Source organism: Danio aesculapii, chromosome 13 (genome assembly GCF_903798145.1).
Source record: "Danio aesculapii chromosome 13, fDanAes4.1, whole genome shotgun sequence".
NCBI classification, from domain to species: domain Eukaryota; kingdom Metazoa; phylum Chordata; class Actinopteri; order Cypriniformes; family Danionidae; genus Danio; species Danio aesculapii.
Genome location: NC_079447.1, coordinates 16,839,956 through 16,857,707, shown reverse-complemented (window position 1 = coordinate 16,857,707; position 17,752 = coordinate 16,839,956). Strand labels below are relative to the sequence as shown.

General features: G+C 40.2%; 1 protein-coding gene across 3 annotated transcripts; it reads right to left on the bottom strand.

Moving 5' to 3' along the window:
- Window positions 1-6,977: 6,977 nt before the first annotated feature.
- lgals3a (lectin, galactoside binding soluble 3a) lies at window positions 6,978-17,709 on the bottom strand. 3 transcript variants are annotated; one of them, XM_056470974.1, is made up of 6 exons: window positions 17,409-17,709; window positions 17,144-17,161; window positions 15,724-16,413; window positions 10,610-10,698; window positions 10,364-10,520; window positions 6,978-7,715 (listed from the first exon to the last, which is right to left on the bottom strand). In XM_056470974.1, the coding sequence occupies exons 2-6, from the start codon at window positions 17,156-17,158 to the stop codon at window positions 7,560-7,562; spliced, it is 1,107 nt and encodes a 368-aa protein (XP_056326949.1). In that variant the 5' UTR covers window positions 17,159-17,161; window positions 17,409-17,709; the 3' UTR covers window positions 6,978-7,559. The 3 variants fall into 3 exon arrangements, with proteins under 3 accessions (XP_056326949.1, XP_056326948.1, XP_056326950.1); XM_056470973.1 differs by having other exon boundaries at window positions 17,455-17,708; XM_056470975.1 differs by lacking the exons at window positions 6,978-7,715; window positions 10,364-10,520; window positions 10,610-10,698 and adding an exon at window positions 15,069-15,473 and having other exon boundaries at window positions 17,455-17,704.
- Window positions 17,710-17,752: the final 43 nt, after the last annotated feature.

The following is a 17,752-nucleotide window of genomic DNA, read 5'->3' as shown; positions in this document are numbered from 1 at the left end:
TCAAGACATTTGTTGTATTTGTTTTCATAATAAAAATAATATCTTGTAATGTAAAATAATAACTAAGTTTTGTCTTTTTACTAATATATTTATTTGGCTAGATCCTTCCAGAAATTCTGACATTGCACACTTCAATATTGAGTTGAGTAGTTAAGTTGTTTTATATTTGTATATTTGTTCAGTGACCACTTGTGACATGCTCCCTATATTGTTTACCATGGTAATTTGAATATTCGGTCTGAAATAACATGTAAGTATGAATTCAAAACAACAGCACTGTTTGTTTGACTGTAAATCATGTTGTACGTTGATAGTCATTGGCTGCTAATATGATTTCACTATTAGAGTTTGCAAACAATACTTTTCTGAAACGATATTATTAAGGAGAAAGTCTGAATGTGTGAAAATAAAACGAACTTTTCTCCAATTGATGATGCGGTGATGTTGCGGGTGACCTTGATGGATTTCTCCAGATTCCTCCAGATTTTTCCAGGCTGCAGTTAGTAACTGTGGAGTCTGCATTGATAGCCTGAAGGCTTATACATTAGGCATGGGACAATAACCGTTTTCAAGGTACACCGCGGTTTAGAAAAGTCAAGTTTTTAAAACCTCCAAAATTTTCTGTAATACCATTCCTAAGGTAAGTGTAAGATTTTAATTTACTTTTTTGTTTGTTTATTTTTTAGGTCAACAGTATCTCTAGCAGAAAATATCCAAATATGCCATTTTAAATGGTAAAGAAATCTGTGTTTTTGAAACAAATGAAGACAGCAGAAGTCAATGATTCATTTGATTTATTTAGCCTGACATGTTTATTCCTCCAAAATATATTAAATCTTTCAAAAAATAAAATATATTGTTTTCAAAGAGGTAAAAAGTTGCTGTTTTTTACCCAGACATTTAAAAAGAATATATTTTAGAGCCGTAACCACAATACCGTGAAACCGCGATACTTTTATCCAGGTTATCTTATACCAGTCCATGCCTATTATACTTAGGTATATAGGGTGTTTTTGATTAGGCCACAACTTTCTCAGTTTCAGTAAATGGAATGACTTTTAGCCACAAATCCTATTTTGACACATATTTTAGTAAAATGCTTTGGAATTTTTTACAAACTCAACAATATAGTCTGGGCTACCCTTTTGTTGTGTTTTTTTTTTTTTTGCCTCTTTGACTTCCATTGTAAAAACATTTTGATTGCCAAGCCATGACACCATATAATTGTGCAGTCTTGATTGGTGTTTTTTTTAAGGTGATCTTTTAATATTTTCTTGTTGGTTTTGTGATATGTATTAATGCTCACATTTTAAGTCTTTAATTTTGATCTACTTCAGTTTTTATATTTTCTTATTGAATTTTGTCGGTATAAAAAATTAATGATTAATTTTATTGAATTGTTTTTATTATTGAATTACTGTACCTGGTGGCTCAGTGGTTAGCACTGTCACCTCACAGCAAAAAGGTTGCTGGTTGACTCGACTCTTGGCTGGGCCAGTTAGCATTTCTGTGTGGAGTTTGCATTTTCTCCCTGTGTTCTCATGGGATTCCTCCGGGTGCTCCGGGTTTCCCCATAGTCCAAACACATGCGCTATAGGTGATGAATAAACTAAATTGGCCATAGTGTTTGTGTGTGTGTGTGTGTGTGTGTGAATGGATGAGTGTTTCCCAGAATGGGTTGAAGCTGGAAGGGCATCCGCCGCGTAAAACATATGCTGGAATGGTTGGCTGTTCATTCCTTTTACATGTCCATGTATTTGTTTATTTATTTTTGCTATTTTGTCACTCTCTACAGTTTTGTACGCAGTGCGCAGTGGCACAGTAGGTAGTGCTGTCGCCTCAGAACAAAAAGTTCGCTGGTTCGAGCCTTGGCTGGGTCAGTTGGCGTTTCTGTGTGGAGTTTGTAGTGCATGAGGGTAAATGAGTGTTTGTGGATGTTTCCCAGAGATGGGTTGTGGCTGGAAGGGCATAAAACGTACTGGATAAGTTGGCGGTTCATTCCACTGTGGCGACCCCGGATTAATAAAGGGACTAAGCCGAAAAGAAAATGAAAGAATGAATAACACTGATTAATATTCATTGCATTTATACTGAAGTTACTAAAATGTTCATTTTCTGTGCCTGAATGCTTTAAACTGTCTTGAAATGGGTACAACCTCAAAGTCCTTATAACAAATTATACTTTTTTTTGATAGCTTTATGGTTAAACTTTGCAATAACTGCACAGGCATGTGTGTTTTTAACTCCTACTCAACTACAATCCTGATTTCACAGTGCAGATCCTGCGATGCACACTTGGATTAACTTTTTAATATCACAACCAACAGTGGAGATGCATCATATACACACTGCAAATTTGAAATACACATTAGCGTTGATGGCATGTCCAATGTTGCATTCACACCAAATGCCTAGCAGCATGTCACTCTCTAGTTCACTCGCTGGATGTTCTCTCCTTTCATGCATTTTTCTGCTAAATGCATTTAGTTGAAAGTGAAAAGAAAGTTTACCATTTATCATTTGTAACCTTGTATTTTACAGAATTATTTATACAGTACATGCTAGTGGTGTTATTTTACATTAGATTTTTTTTAAACCCTGTACCTGAATACTATTTGACTGCCCTGAAATCCATAAAACACTGTTTATCATGCTTCTCTATCACTTACTTAACTTATTTTAATTCTCTTTTCTAGATCTATGTTTTTAATTTATTACAGTTTAACTATAATTAACTTCCCTACAGAATTATCCCAATCAATTTGATTGAATAAATTCTTTCCAAATAGTCGTTTTCAAGTTTTGTAACAAACATGCTGCAATATTTATTGTGGAAAAACTAAATGTCAGATTTTTTCCAATATCGTGCAGCCATACTTTGCAATCAAAAACAAAACGAAATCTAACGAAAGGCTAGTCAATTAAAACAGTAAAGGGACAGTTCACTCCAAAATGAAAATACAGTCATCATTTACTCATCCTCTGTTTTTTTCTAACTTGTTAAAGTTTTATTATTATGTTGACCACAAAGTAGTTCAGTTCATTTATGGTGAGCTCTGTAAGATGGCGTGATGTTGATGGGTTTGTGTTTTTTTTCTCAGCAGGTGTGTGTGTTTCAGTAGGTGATGTCCACCATAATTTACCCTCTTGACGAGGCTCTAGAGCGAATGATGCAGGAGCAAACTGCATTGCGCAGCAGGAGGAGAAGCCCCTGGTTTTCATGAACCAGATTGCGCTGATTTATCAGGTAGCTGTCGTGCTCTTGATTGGTCAGGAGGCAGCTGTGTGCACTGATTGCCTAATACCGCGCCCTTACAAAACATGTGACGCAGCTTAATCCTGTGTTCTGCCGTGATGCCGCAGAAATAGAAGCGGTGTCTAAAATCGAAACCTCAACGCATCATCATGATGGTTAGCACACAAAAACTCATTTTAACTCCGAAAGTATAGCTTTTTATTGCGTGTCGCGGCGCCTTATCGTGCGAAGTTAGGACACAGTGCCAGGGTGCTCTGATCGGTAAGGTTGCCTTGTGTTCTCCGACTGGTCAGTTGTACCCTGGGTCCTCTGGTTGGTCAGGTGGCCGTACGTGCGCTGATTTATCAGGTAGCTGATGTGCTCTTCATGAGCCATACCTGCGCTGATTTATCTGAAAGCTGATGTTCTTTCTTGATCGGCCGGATGGCCCTGGGTGCTCTGATTGGTCAGGAGGCAGCTGTGTAAAGGCATAATGCCCGTACGGGACACAAACTGTGCAATTTTCTCTCCTCTGCTGACAAAAGAGGAGGAGGATAAAAGGCATGCATCTCCAAAGCAGAACAGTTATAAGCAGAATCCCTGACCTTGGGAACGAATACCGGATTTGGTAGCAGTGTAACCCTGTCATCATCCTGGCTAAAATCCATGCACGCTTGATGCACCGACAAAGCATGCAGCTCACTCGCTCGCTTAGCTGAGACTAGAGCGAGTAGTAGGGCCATCTTCAGTGATAGGAGCTTAATAGCAATATCCTCCAGAGGTTGGCATAGGGCCCGAGTTAAAGCGCCCAGAACTAGAGACTGATCCCATGACGGGACCAGCCGTTTCACCGATGGTATCACGAACTTCACTCCTTTTATAAAACGGCATGTAAGGGGGTGCCGTCCCGCTGAAACCCCTTCGAACCCCACATGGCAGGCGGAAATAGCAGCCAGGTAAACTTTAATGGTAGAGAACGCTCTTCCATTATCCAGTAAGCTTTGTAAAAAGCAGAGAATATCCCTCACCGAACACTGGAAATGGATAAGCCCTTCATTAGTGCACCAGTCCTCAAACACAAGCCATTTCAGGTCGTACAGTGAGCGCGTTGAAGGAACCCTAGGTGCATCCAACGACCGTTTACGATCTGCCCTGAAATACGGCTCCCCATCCCGTTAGAGATGCGTTCATAATGACAACTTTTCTCAGAGACACACTCCCCAGCGGAGCCCCTGATCGGAATATGCAGGGGTTTTTCCAGTGGTGGAGAGCCATCACGCACTTCGTGGATATCCGCACGCCGCGCGAGGTGCCTGGAAGGGCACAGGCGCTTCGCGGTAATCCAATGCTGAAAATCTCTCATCTTTAATAAACCCAGCGGGATCACAGACAGAGATGAAGCCATCATGCCCATCAGACGGAGACAGGTTCTGAACAACACCAGGTTTCCTTTGTGAAAATGCATCAGGCATAGACCGAACGTTTGCCGTTGTTGATTCTGAGTCCCAGCTTTGTGAGATGAGACAAAAGAGTCTCTGCATCCCGCTCCGCGCTCGCATGAGCGAGTGCATATCAGATAATCGTCCAGGTAAGTTGATATGCGTACACCCTTGTGTCTCAGCGAAGACAGCGCTGCTTCCATGCATCTGCTGAACACCTGCAAAGCTAGACTAAGCCCGAATGGAAGAGTAACAAATTTGAACACTTCGTTCAAGGAAAACCTGAGATATTTCCTGTGTGCTGGATAGATGCTTATATGAAAGCAAGCATCTTCTGCTCTGTGCTGTGGGGTTTAGGCAGTCTGGACACTTTAACAAATTTTCTGCCCTGCGTTGGAGGAATGGGCCGAGCAGCAGGAACAGGAGGACGTGATGGCTTTTTACGAGGCAAGCAGAGGTCAAAAGTTTCCTCGTCCTTCTTCTTAAGGTCGCATCTTTGCCTCATCGAAGCGACCGACTGACCGAATAGACCACTCGAGTCTACGGGAGTGTCGAGATAATCAGTTTTTTCCCTGTCCCCGATACTCGAGAGATTAGGCCACAGCGATTGCTCGCCCGCAACAGCGAGAGCCATGGTACGGCCGGAGCTTTGCACCGCCCCACGTGAGGCGCTCAGATTGAGGTCTGTTATGTTACAGATCTCTTCCCAGACCGCCGGGTTTGGATTGTCGGTGTTCAGCTGCGTGCCAAGCTCCTTCAATTATTCGGCATGATAGGCCATCAGCAATGAAGTGACGTTCAAAGCCCTCACTGTTAGCGCTGAAGATTTATATATATTCTGGTACATGGAAGCAATGAAGCATTCCATCTTACTAGGGAGGAACGGTGTGACCAATGAGACAGCAGCCCGCCTGTTTGGATGCAGGTGAAGAGCCACCATCTGCTCGACCACTGGAGGGTTAGAGAGCCCCAGCCCCTTCATTTCGCTCGCATTGAGCGACTAGTAACCCTTGAAGGGCACGCGGTTGATAAAGGGTTATCCTATGACCGCTTCATCTCCGTGATGCAATCTGGGAGAGCAAGAAGCAGTTGTTTTGATGGGGGAGCGCTGGGAGCGCACATCATACACATCCCATTTAACTCCTGGATGACCAGGAGTTACAGGCCATGCCACGCCAACCTCTGTGAGGTCGCAATCCACCACCGTCGACGCCACCTCACCGCTCTGCATGCTAGCCGGCCTGGATGCGTGGGAAGAAGGGAGGATGACATCCTCCTCCTCATCGTCTGGCTCATCTCAGAGGCGTCTCATCATCCTCCTCCTCATCCCCTTCCATCTCATCACCACCCGTCAGTAGCTGCTGGTCGAACAGCGGCTTATACTCGGGGTATTCTAACTCCATGATATCCCCCCACAAAGCAAGGAGGAGAGGATTTGGCATCATTAGCTGACAACAGAACGGCAGAGAGAACCGGATCGTCCTTGGAAGATGTCGCCACTCGAAGCCTCCTCTCCAAAATCCTCATCGGCATTGCCTGGCAGTGCACGCAGCTTTCAGGGTTCGCCAACGAGGCCTGGGCATGCTTCACACCCATACATGCGATGCACATCGGATGCAAATCTCCCCGAGATCATAAATCCGCACACTGACGGACAGGATCGCGAAGAGGTCTCCTTCCCCTTCTCCGCCATGACTGTGAGTCGAAATCACAGTCTTAGCGCGCCTTAACGCGTTAGCTATCAGTCGCTGCTAGTAGAGCGCACTGATTGGTTCGAATCAAGTCTTTCTCATCAATTAATGCTGACAGCTCAAAGACGTCTTGTTTTACCCGCCGGCACATGCCTTGCGTGTAGTCTTGCATTCATACTTCTGCATGCTGTTTGTGTTGCTCTGGAATAATGCTAGCTGGCAGTAGGTTTATGTTCCTCTGTGTCGAGTTTCTTTGCGGGTGTTTTGTTTTTCTTTAAATGTACAAGTAGCTAAAACTCGCTCATTCAGAGGCGGGAACTGGCAGACGTGCAACAACTTTAAACATAAGGTAAACACAAAACAACAGTTTCCATCTGGAGCTATTTCACAGGACTCAACGTCTTGTAAACACTCGCTCCAGCTCACAAAAGATGATTTTCATCATAGGTGCTCTTTAAGTCAGAATTTGCCAGGAGTATGAATATATTTCAGTCTTAACTGTATATATGTGCGTGTCTATTAGTGTCTAAATTGTCATGCTGTCCTACTAAAACAGTTGCCTTGACCAGTGAAAAGCACAATGTAGTGCAAAAAACACGTTCAGATATGAAATAATATGTCCAAGCACATTTTAATCAGGGTAATACAGCATTCGTTTGGACAAAATAATTTGCTTACCTCCATTATCTCATAATTTTCTTTAAAATAATGAACATTTTCCAACATTCATTCCAAACAAAAGAATATTCAGCCATTTGGATCTGCTTTTTTCCAGCTTAGTGTCACAGCTCTGCTCTGAAGTCTCCTGAATTAGAGTTTATGGGCCCACGTGGGCATCAGTACACGTTTGATTTTCACTAAATCAGTCATGTTCTGGTATACATGCAAAAAGGGTAACTAGCAGAATGCACTCTGAAAGGTAAGAAAATAAAGATAAACAGAGTGATAATAACAGCATCCTCTCAGAAGAGTCAAAACATGTTATATATCTCTACAGCATCTTACTTGTTTAGATCATGTGGCCATCATGTGTTTGACTAAACTGCCTTAGAGATACAAGAACTTTTAGAAATGTTCACTCTTTCAGACATAACTGATATTTTCCAATGTTTACCAATGATTTAGTGTGTCACCTCCACATTATTGAACTGCTCCTACGCCTCTGCTGTGTGTGTGTGTGTGTGTGTGTGTGTGTTAGATCATGCTGGGAGCTGCGCTGAACAGAGTCACGTCTCCTGTTATGCGCAAACGAGTGACGTCCTCCATCCCGCCTGTCCTGTGCTCAAACTCCAGCAGGTGAACACTGTCCACAGCCACCTTAAACCCGTCCGTCTCCACCAGGATTTTCAGCTGCACACAAACACAGTATGAGAATCAGATCACCCTGATACACTTCAAACGAAAGATTGGGACGTCAGTTTGAATGAAACTGGGCCAAAATGAAGTTTGCATGGAGTTTTGGGAGGCTGAAAATAGCTTGCTAAAGACCCCAGCAGTGTTGGGTTAGTTACTTCAATAAAGTAGATAATTACTAATTAATACATTAAAATTGTATTCAAATTACTTTTCTAATTAGTTTGTCTAAAAATAATACAATTACATGAAATCCCTTAAAGTCTCAATGCATAGACAATAAAAGTTAAACTCTTTTAAGAGTCAAACAGTTCATAAACAGCATATACTGACAAAAATATCCTACTCTTTTCATTGTTTCTTAAGCATTTGCAAATGTAGGACAAATATATACCTCCTTTATTTAGAAAATGGGTTATTAAGCTACGTATATATATATATATATATATATATATATATATATATATATATATATATATATATATATATATATTCATATTTGCCGGCCTCTTTACTATGTACACCTCACTAGTACCAGGTTGGACCCAATTTTGCCTTCAGAACTACCTTACTCCTTCGTGGCATAGATTCAACAAGGTACTGGAAATATTCCTCAGATATTTTGGACTATATTGACATCATAGCATCACGCAGTTGCTGCAGATTTGTCAGCTGCACATCCTTTCCACCACATCCCAATGGTGCTCTATTGGATTGAGTTCTGGTGACTGTGGAGGGCATTAAAGTTAAGTGAACTCATTGTCATGTTCAAGAAACCAGTCTGAGATGATTCACGCTTTATGACATGGCGCATTATCCTGCTGGAAGTAGCCATCAGAAGATGGGTACACTGTGGTCATAAAGGGATGGACATGGTCAGCAACAATATTTAGGCAGGCTGTGGCGTTGACATGATGCTCAATTGGTACTAATGGGCCCAAAGTGTGCCAAGAAAATATCCCCCACACCATTACACCACCACCACCAGCCTGAACCATTGATACAAGGCAGGATGGATCCATGCTTTTATTTTGTTGGCAAATTCTGACCCGACCATCCGAATGTCGCAGCAGAAATCAAGACTCATCAGACCAGGCAACGTTTTTCCAATCTTCTTTTGTCCAATTTTGGTGAGCCTGTGCAAATTGTAGCCTCAGTTTCTTGTTTTTAGCTGACAGGAGTGGCACCTGGTGTGGTCCTCTGCTGCTGCAGCCTATTCGCCTAAAGGTTCGACGTGTTATGAGTTCAGAGATGCTCTTCTGCATATTTGAGTTACTGTTGCCTTTCTATCAGCTGGAATCAGCCTGCCCATTCTCCTCTGACCTCTGGCATCAACAAGACATTTTTGCCCACAGAACTGCCGCTCATTGGATATTTTCTCTTTTTAGGACCATTCTCTGTAAACCCTAGAGATGGTTGTGCGTGAAAATCCCAGTAGACCAGCAGTTTTTGAAATACTCAGACCAGCCCGTCTGGCACCAACAACCATGCCACGTGTAAAGTCACTCAGTTTGAACTGCAGCAGATCGTCTTGACCATGTCTACATGCCTAAATGCATTGAGTTGCTGCCAGCTGATCAGAAATTTGCATTAATGAAGTTGGACAGGTGTACCTAATATAATATAATATAATATAATATAATATAATATAATATAATATAATATATATATATATATATATATATATATATATATATATATATATATATATATATATATATAAAGTCTGCTAATATGAATTTATAATTCCACTCTTCTCACTCAATTCACTGTTTCTTAAGCAACTGCAATCATTTTAATAAACGCATGAACATGACCTTTTGTTGGTTAAAAAAAATAAATATTCCGCAAACAATATTTGAATGTTTTTTTACAGAACTGTTGAATTAATTTCCAGTATAAGACAAGTACCTAATGAGTAAACGTAAATTAACTGTATTTAAAAATAAAAAGTAATCCATTACTTTGCATTTTCAGTGGGAAAATAAGTTTGTTCATGCTAGTAAACACCTTCCATAGGTCAATGGCAATTATGTAATAAGAAGGTGTGCTCTGGGACTCTGCCCTCTTTAGAATTAAAATGGGGGGGGATCTAAATTTGGGCCTTTATGTTCCTTCTTAAGGTTTGCATGAAATCAAAATTTACAATGTTTATTATGATAGTGCACAGTGTTCTTCTTTTGGTGAACAATTAATTCGGTGTATTCGATCCACTGAACAAAATGTTTGATAATTTTCAAAGTCTGACATTTGCTTCTGCGTTTGGAGTGTCAGTCATTTTCTGTTGATATCAATATTCTTAAGCACACCCCCTTTTACTGAAGCCGTCAAACTGACATCAACATAAGCACCACCACTACAAACCCAGAAGACTTTGATTGAAGATTAACAAAACAAACTTTTTTTCTTGAGTGAATTACATTCCATGGATTAATTGTTGATCTAATTAATAATAAAGTGCTCTAGCAAAATAAACACTTTAATTTTAGATTTCACATGGACTTGAATATTGAAAATGTTCACGTTGCCTATGAGCAAATGATGCACAAAAATAAAGCCCCAACCCATGCCAATATTCTGTTTCAGTGGGAAGTACATCAACACACTCAGCAACTTCCGCTTTACACAGAATTAAATGTTCGTACCTCAAACTGTCTGCCCTGCACAAAGGGAAATCCTCCCTCCCTCTCCTCAGGACCCCAGAGGCCTCCGAGCTGTGAATTTCGTACGACGGTGTTCTCGTGGAAGCGAGGGTTAAAGTGGAAAACCACCTCATGCCCCCTCATAAAGTCTACCTGGAACCTGTGAAAGGAGAAGTGTTTTGACATACAAAGAGAGTTGGACATGTAGAAGTCATGCTAGTGTTATTTACATTAGTGTGTGTGTTTTACCTGTCTCCTCCTATTATTGGTTCGCCCACTATGGTGATGAGCAGGTGTGGCATAATCCCAGCCCGCAGTGGGAGATCATACGGCAATGGCTGAAACACATACAAACAAACTATGTGAGATCCTTAACAATTGCAAAAGGTCTCCAGAGTAAAACATATATACATAAATGAGACACAGGTTTCCATCTTTATTACAGTATTGTGATTGCTAAAAGAGACACACAGTATTACAAATCTAGAGTGACGACTTTGCCTGGCCAGAAAGACATTTTGTGTGGATTTAAAGGGACAGTTTGCTAAAAAAAAATTAATTCTGCCATCATTTACTCACCCTTGACTTCTTGTTATTCTTTTTTTTTTTTTGTTCTGTTGAACACAAAAAAAGATATTTTGAAGAATGTTGGAAACCTGTAACCACTGACTTCCATTACATTTTTTTCCTACTACTAGATGTCAATGGTTGCAGGTTTCCAATCAGATTCAAACTGAATTACAACAAGTCATTAGATTTTCATTTCGTAAACAACTATAATAGAATGGCTATACTTCAGGATGACAATGCAAACGCTGATCAGCATAAACCGCTTCATTTTCACATACAAGATGACAATTAACCCTAAAAAACTAAATTGCCTCTCACTAAGGGGGTTTAAAACCTTTCTGAATTTGTTTCTTCTGTTGAACACAAATCAAAATATTCTGAAGAATGTTGGGAAAGCCATTGGCATCCATAGTAGTCTTTAGTTATATCTTCCTTTTTGTTCAACAGAAGAAGAAAAAAAAAAAAAAACCTCAAACAGGTTTGAAACAAGTGGAGGATGACTAAATGATGACAGAATTTTCATTTTGGGGTGAACTACCCCTTTAAACAGCTTTGAAAGTCTCTAGGATGTACTCGAGTAGACTTTACAGAATGTTTTCTCTCCACAGGGTCAGATGGTGAAAGTCTTTAGGATCATTTTAGTGTTGGTTATGCTGTAGCATTATTTGATGACCTAATGCAGGGTGTCACAAAGTTTATTTCCATGATCAAGAGCTGCATTCATTTTTTTTTTCTTATGGAATTTTTATTCTTGCAAATGGCATACAACCCACACACCATCTAGAACCCTCTCTAGCCCTGACAAAACAATCCCCAAATAAAACAAGTATATGTATATATATATATATATATATATATATATATATATATATATATATATATATACACACACACACATCCTCTCAATCTACCTCAAAGGTCCTGTTCTCCCCTACCTCTGATATTGTATTTAATTTTCTCAAGTTTTAAAAAGACCACCAAATCTTTGAGCCACAAAGAAATATTGGGGCGTTGTGGGGAGGTCCAAGACAACAGAAAAGAGATGCAAAAGCCACAATGTCAGCTTCTCTCTGGTTTAAATGTTGACACTGAGATGAAACACCAAATATTGCACTTAAAGGGCAAACAGTTAACTTGACCCCCAGAATATCAGAAACTATTTTAAAGAACACAACCCAATAGTTTTGCAACTTGGGACAAAATACAAAAATATGACTAAGGGTACATTGTGAAAGTTTACATTTAATCACACACATTTGAAACATTGGGATATATTTTAGATGGTTTAGCCTTTCATTTTTTGACAATTTAATATTGATATTGGCAGCATCTCCACTCTATGTGCCCCAAGAGGTCCTCTGTCAACTCCAGCATCAACATTTTTAATGGGGTTAAAGTCTAGAGCCTATATTGTTTTGCTGATTTATCCAATGTATCGATATTGGCAAATCTGCCACCAATATTATCTTTTTTTTTTTTTTTTTTAAACATATTTTACAGAAAACAACACATACAAAATAATTGAACTATGACTAGTGTAGTAGTCCTTTTTCCATTGTTTGCTGCTGACAACCAGACAACCTGTTCAGTCAGTAAGAAAGCCAGAGCCATTCAAGCGCTGTTGTAACAGTAAGTTCCTAACAAGTTTGTTACTGTAAAGTTAATAAACAATGACTTTTTGGAGTTTTCCATAAATTGACCTATTATAATTTATTCAGTTATTTACATTTGGAATAACTGTGCTTCTTTGATAAACCTGCCCCTGTTGGATTGGCATATCATGAAGTGTCTGATCAGCACAACTGAGTGATCATCGCAAATAAATGTGTTTCTATATCTATTACATTCATGTATATACTGTATTTATTATACAGTATTAGTCAAAACACATGAATGGGGAAGTGTCCTTGACTGGTACTGTAGTTTAATGTGCACATAAAGAATATCGGCCGATATATCGATATGGGTATTTTTTTTTACTCCCTGATATCGGTCAGGCTCTATTAAAGTCACTTGATGGAAAACTCATGTGTGAAAATGAAGCTGACTTTTACAAATTAAAGCAGATGAATTTCATCCTGTAATTGATATGGCCGTTTTAAAAATAAATAGCTACACATTACATCAGTTTGAGTTAAAAAACATTTTTTGTGGGGGAAAAAACAAAACATATGCCAGAAACATAACCAATCACATCCAAAAAAAATGCAATCTTCAAAGTGTTTGCTTATCCAAAAGAGTGACGTGTTCCAGCTCATGAACCATCGATGGCAGATTGTAAAAATTAAATAGGGATCACAACATTGTAATATACAATATGAAACTTTCATTTAAAAAACATTTGAGATAATCTGGTAAAGGTTTGCATAAAATTAAGGGATAGTTCATCCAAAAATGAGAATGTACCCACCATTTACTTTCCTTCATGTGGTAGCATTCCTTTAGGAGTCTTTTTTCCACAAAAACCCACTTTTTCCTACTAATGATCTCATATAACAAGTTAAAGTTTAACAAAACATTTTTGAGTGAAGTATTGGTGTTTACTCTTATGTATTTTAGTGAGGGTGAGATGACGTCTAACTCTCCAAAATTCTAAATTAAAAAAAAAAAAAATGCATAAATATATGAATTTGAAGATTCAGTGTTGGATCAGCCTTATAACTGATCCAGAGATTCAGACTTGACGTGCAGAAACCTGACAGCCTTCAACATCTGTTAATAACTTCTCCCATGATGCAGAGTTTCTTCCATTCTCCATAACAAAATTCCATTGCCGCCTTTTCCATAGTGTGCAAAATATCAGAAAACCCTCCCTGACACTAAACAGAACAGTATTTTCCACTTCTCACTATAAACAAACTATTCCTATAACAGAAGCTAGGTCATGGTCATGAAGACATGTGTATATACTAAACAGAAGACACCCAAAACAAATCAAACACACATTTGGAAATGTCCTCTTGCTCCAGCTACAGCCACGTCACCGATCACATGACAAACAACCAGAAGGAAATCTAACATCATTTAGTTTACAAACATCTTTGCTATGGCAGCACTGTGATAAATCTCATAAACAGCCAATCCCTGATTCCAAACCCCACCCACTGACTCACCAGTGCCTTCGGTGAATAAAGTCTGGCCTGATTAATCAATCACACACAAATCTATGAACAAACAAGCAAAAATCTGAAAAACATTCATATTTTATATTATTCTACACTCACCGGCCACTTTATTAGGTACACCTTACTAGTACCGGATTGGACCCCCTTTTGCCTTCAGAACTGTCTTAATCCTTCGTGGCATAGATTCAACAAGGTATTGGAAATATTCCTCAGAGATTTTGGTCCATACTGATATGATAGCATCACGCAGTTGCTGCAGATTTGTTGGCTGCACATCCTTGATGCAAATCTCCACCACATCACAAAGGTGCTTGATTGGATTGAGATCGGAGTGGCAGCCGGTGTGGTCTTCCCCTGCTGTAGCCCATCCACCTCAAAGTTGGATGTGTTGTGCGTTCAGAGATGCTCTTGTGCAGACCTCGGTTGTAAAGAGTGGTTATTTGAGTTACTGTTGCCTTTCTATCAGCTCGAATCAGTCTGGCCATTCTCCTCACATATCAACAAGGCATTTGCGACCACAGCAGGCAACTGCTGCTCACTGGAAACCCTAGAGATGGTTTTGAAATCCCAGTAGATCAGCAGTTTCTGAAATACTCAGATCAGCCCATCTGGCACCAACATCTATGTTCAAAGTTACTTAAAATCACTTTTCTTTCCATTTTGATGCTCGGTTTAAAGTGCAGCAGATCGTCTTGACCATGCCTAAATGCATTTTCTTGAGTTAATGCCATGTGATTAGCTGATTAGAAATTTGTGTTAACAACCAGTTGGACAGGTGTACCTAATAAAGTGGCCAACTCATGCACATTACTGTTAAAAACGTTCAAAACAGTAATGAATACTTTTATCCAGCAAGGATGCATTATAAATAATGCTGTTTGTTGGCCATTGCAAGGATCAAACAATCTAAACATTGTATAATGGTTTCCAGAAATATTAAGCAGCAAATCTAGTTTTATCATTGATAAGCAGAAATGAAGAGCACATTAGAAGGACCCCGTGACACTGAAGACTGAAGTAATGATGCTGAAATTTATTTGTCATTGATTGTCATAAGTTTTAGTTCTCATACAGTATAATATCACTCTCTCATATATAAAAATAACAACTTCAACCTCTCAGCATTACCAGAAACAAATAATAAATACAGCCCATACAAATCCTTTAAATCAAAATATAGATTTAGATTGTTGCATTACTAAAACAATGATCTGGAGTAATAGTAATAAGAATGACGAGTGTACTGTGCAGAAATTAAATATGTGCATTTGTCTGCAAAGCTGATATGCAAGTATATGAATGCGATTTAGGTGTTAAATGTCTCTGATTGATGTTAACTGGGGTCTGCGGTGGTGTCCTCCTCCTGTGACTGCTTGAGCTGTTCATTGTGCTCAAAAATATGGAGGTCTATGTAGTGGCTGAAAAACAAGAAGACAAACTTTTGAGATCTCCATAAGACGTGAATGAGTTTCAGATCTGCAGGTGTAAAGTGAGGAGACCCCAGCAGGACCGTCCCAGACCTCAAGAACCAAACCGACAACCCTGAAAGCAACGTGGATGTCACCAACATTCTGACCAAACCAACTCCAGCAGAGCCATCACCAAACCAAACCCATCACAAGCAGACTGACACATGCAAACCCCTTTATAGACTGGAGTTCAACTCACCATTCCACCTGGAGCTGCAGGTCCTCCGTATGGTCCCATGGGCCCGGGACCGTAGCCTCCTGGTGGGCCTGGGTGAGCAGGGAAGCCTCCTCCTGGTTGTCCCCAAGATCCTGCTGGTACTGGAGGAAACATGCCTCCTCCATATCCTGGACCTCCATCTGGTGGAAAGGCACCAGGGCCTCCGGGGCCATACATGCCAGGCCCGGATGGACCTGGTGGGTAAGGCACGTTTGGATTGGGACCCTGTGGAGCCCCAGGTGGGGAGGGGAATTGTCCAGGAACAGGATATGGCATGGGTGCCCCACCTGGTGGGAACTGACCTGGCATAGAGGGGAACTGTCCTGGAGCTCCAGGGTTAGGAGGGAACTGTCCAGGTACGCCCGGTCCTGGTGGGTATCCGCCTGGGGCAGCTGGGGCTCCAGGGAACTGGCCTGGGGCAGCAGGGGCTCCAGGGAACTGGCCTGGGGCTCCTGGGCCAGGAGGAAAGGATCCAGGGGCAGACGGCCAGGTCTGGGGGAAGCCAGCAGGTTGGACAGGGCCTCCAGAAGGTGGGAAATGAGGGCCGCCAGGGGCCGCACCAGGCCAGCCAGGATTAGTGGGTGGTGGAGCTCCATTTCCAGGAGCCGATGGATTGGTGTGCTTATTTTTTGATGCTTCACTAGGAACATCATCTGGGATTGCATCGGCAAGCTGCAGGAGAATAATAGGAGAAACACCAGATAATGAAATATCAGCTGAGCACTTTATCAGAAAGACTTCTGCTCTGTTATTATCATTGAAAAGACAAAGACTAACTAGGGCAAACAGTAGGGTACAAAAGTCTGAAAACGGAGATTTGGAATATAAAGACAAAGACAAAGTAAACCTTAAAATAAGCTTAAATTTGGAAAACAAACAAAACATGAAGAGTAATATTTAATGTTCTGGGTCACTAATTGTATATGAAGATTTTGAGACATTAATTCTGTAAATTGTCTTGATAAAAAAAAAAAGAGTTAGAAATGTATGTTATAACCCTTCTATGAATTTGTCATTCTTTTATAATATTTAATATTTTGTTTAACACAACCAAGCACACTTTCACAGTATTTCCAAATATTTTTTTTCTTCTTTTCTTCCCAATATGTATTATTTCTTTCAGTTTGGCCTGAATCAGTTTTTTAATAATAATTTTAAGACCAATATTAATAGCCACCTTAATAAAAAAAAAAACTGTATTTGCTGAATGAAGAATGTGTCCTACATTCTGCTATTGGGAAATACAACGCAGTCTACAGTCATTTATACTAGTGGAATCATGGATAAAACCACCCAAAGTTTCTTATTGCACTAACACTGGAGGAAATGCATTCCAAACTACTGAAAGTGAATTGTTCAACAGGATTATTCATTAACAGTTAAAAAAAGAAAGGAAACTTACCGAAAAGTCTGCCATGGCCTAAAAGAAAAACAAACAGTGACAATTAATGACATGCACTAACATACAAAGCTCATTCTGTCATAAATCTTGAACGTGTAGACAACTAATAATAAATACGCTATTAATAGAGAGTAGCGTCACAGGACCAAACACATTCTCGAAGGCGACTATTTTAGACCCCATACTTTAAACAAATCTCTTATTTAGGATGAAATCAGGCTCCATTCCAAATAAACATACAATAATGTGCGGCAGGACTACACACATGCGCGTTTTGAGTGAAATGTGAGCAGTTTTGTGGTAATCAACACCTCGCCTGGATCAGGGCCTGCGGTCCGAGGTTTCGGCTTCTGAGTAGCACCAGGTCCCGTCGCCCGAAAAGATCCGAAAGTCAGAATTACTAAACTCTATACAGGAAGTGAGGTGATAACTGGAACATTGAGGCTTTTCAACGGCGTGTTTGAAAACATCCTGAGCAACAAAGTATATGGATCAAACGGCACACGCTGTAGTTAAAGGCAAGAAACAATCTACTGTGTTTATAGATCAGATATGAGCGTTATGCACGCGCACGTTCCCCGATGGGCGTGTCATCTGAGGGATGGGCCG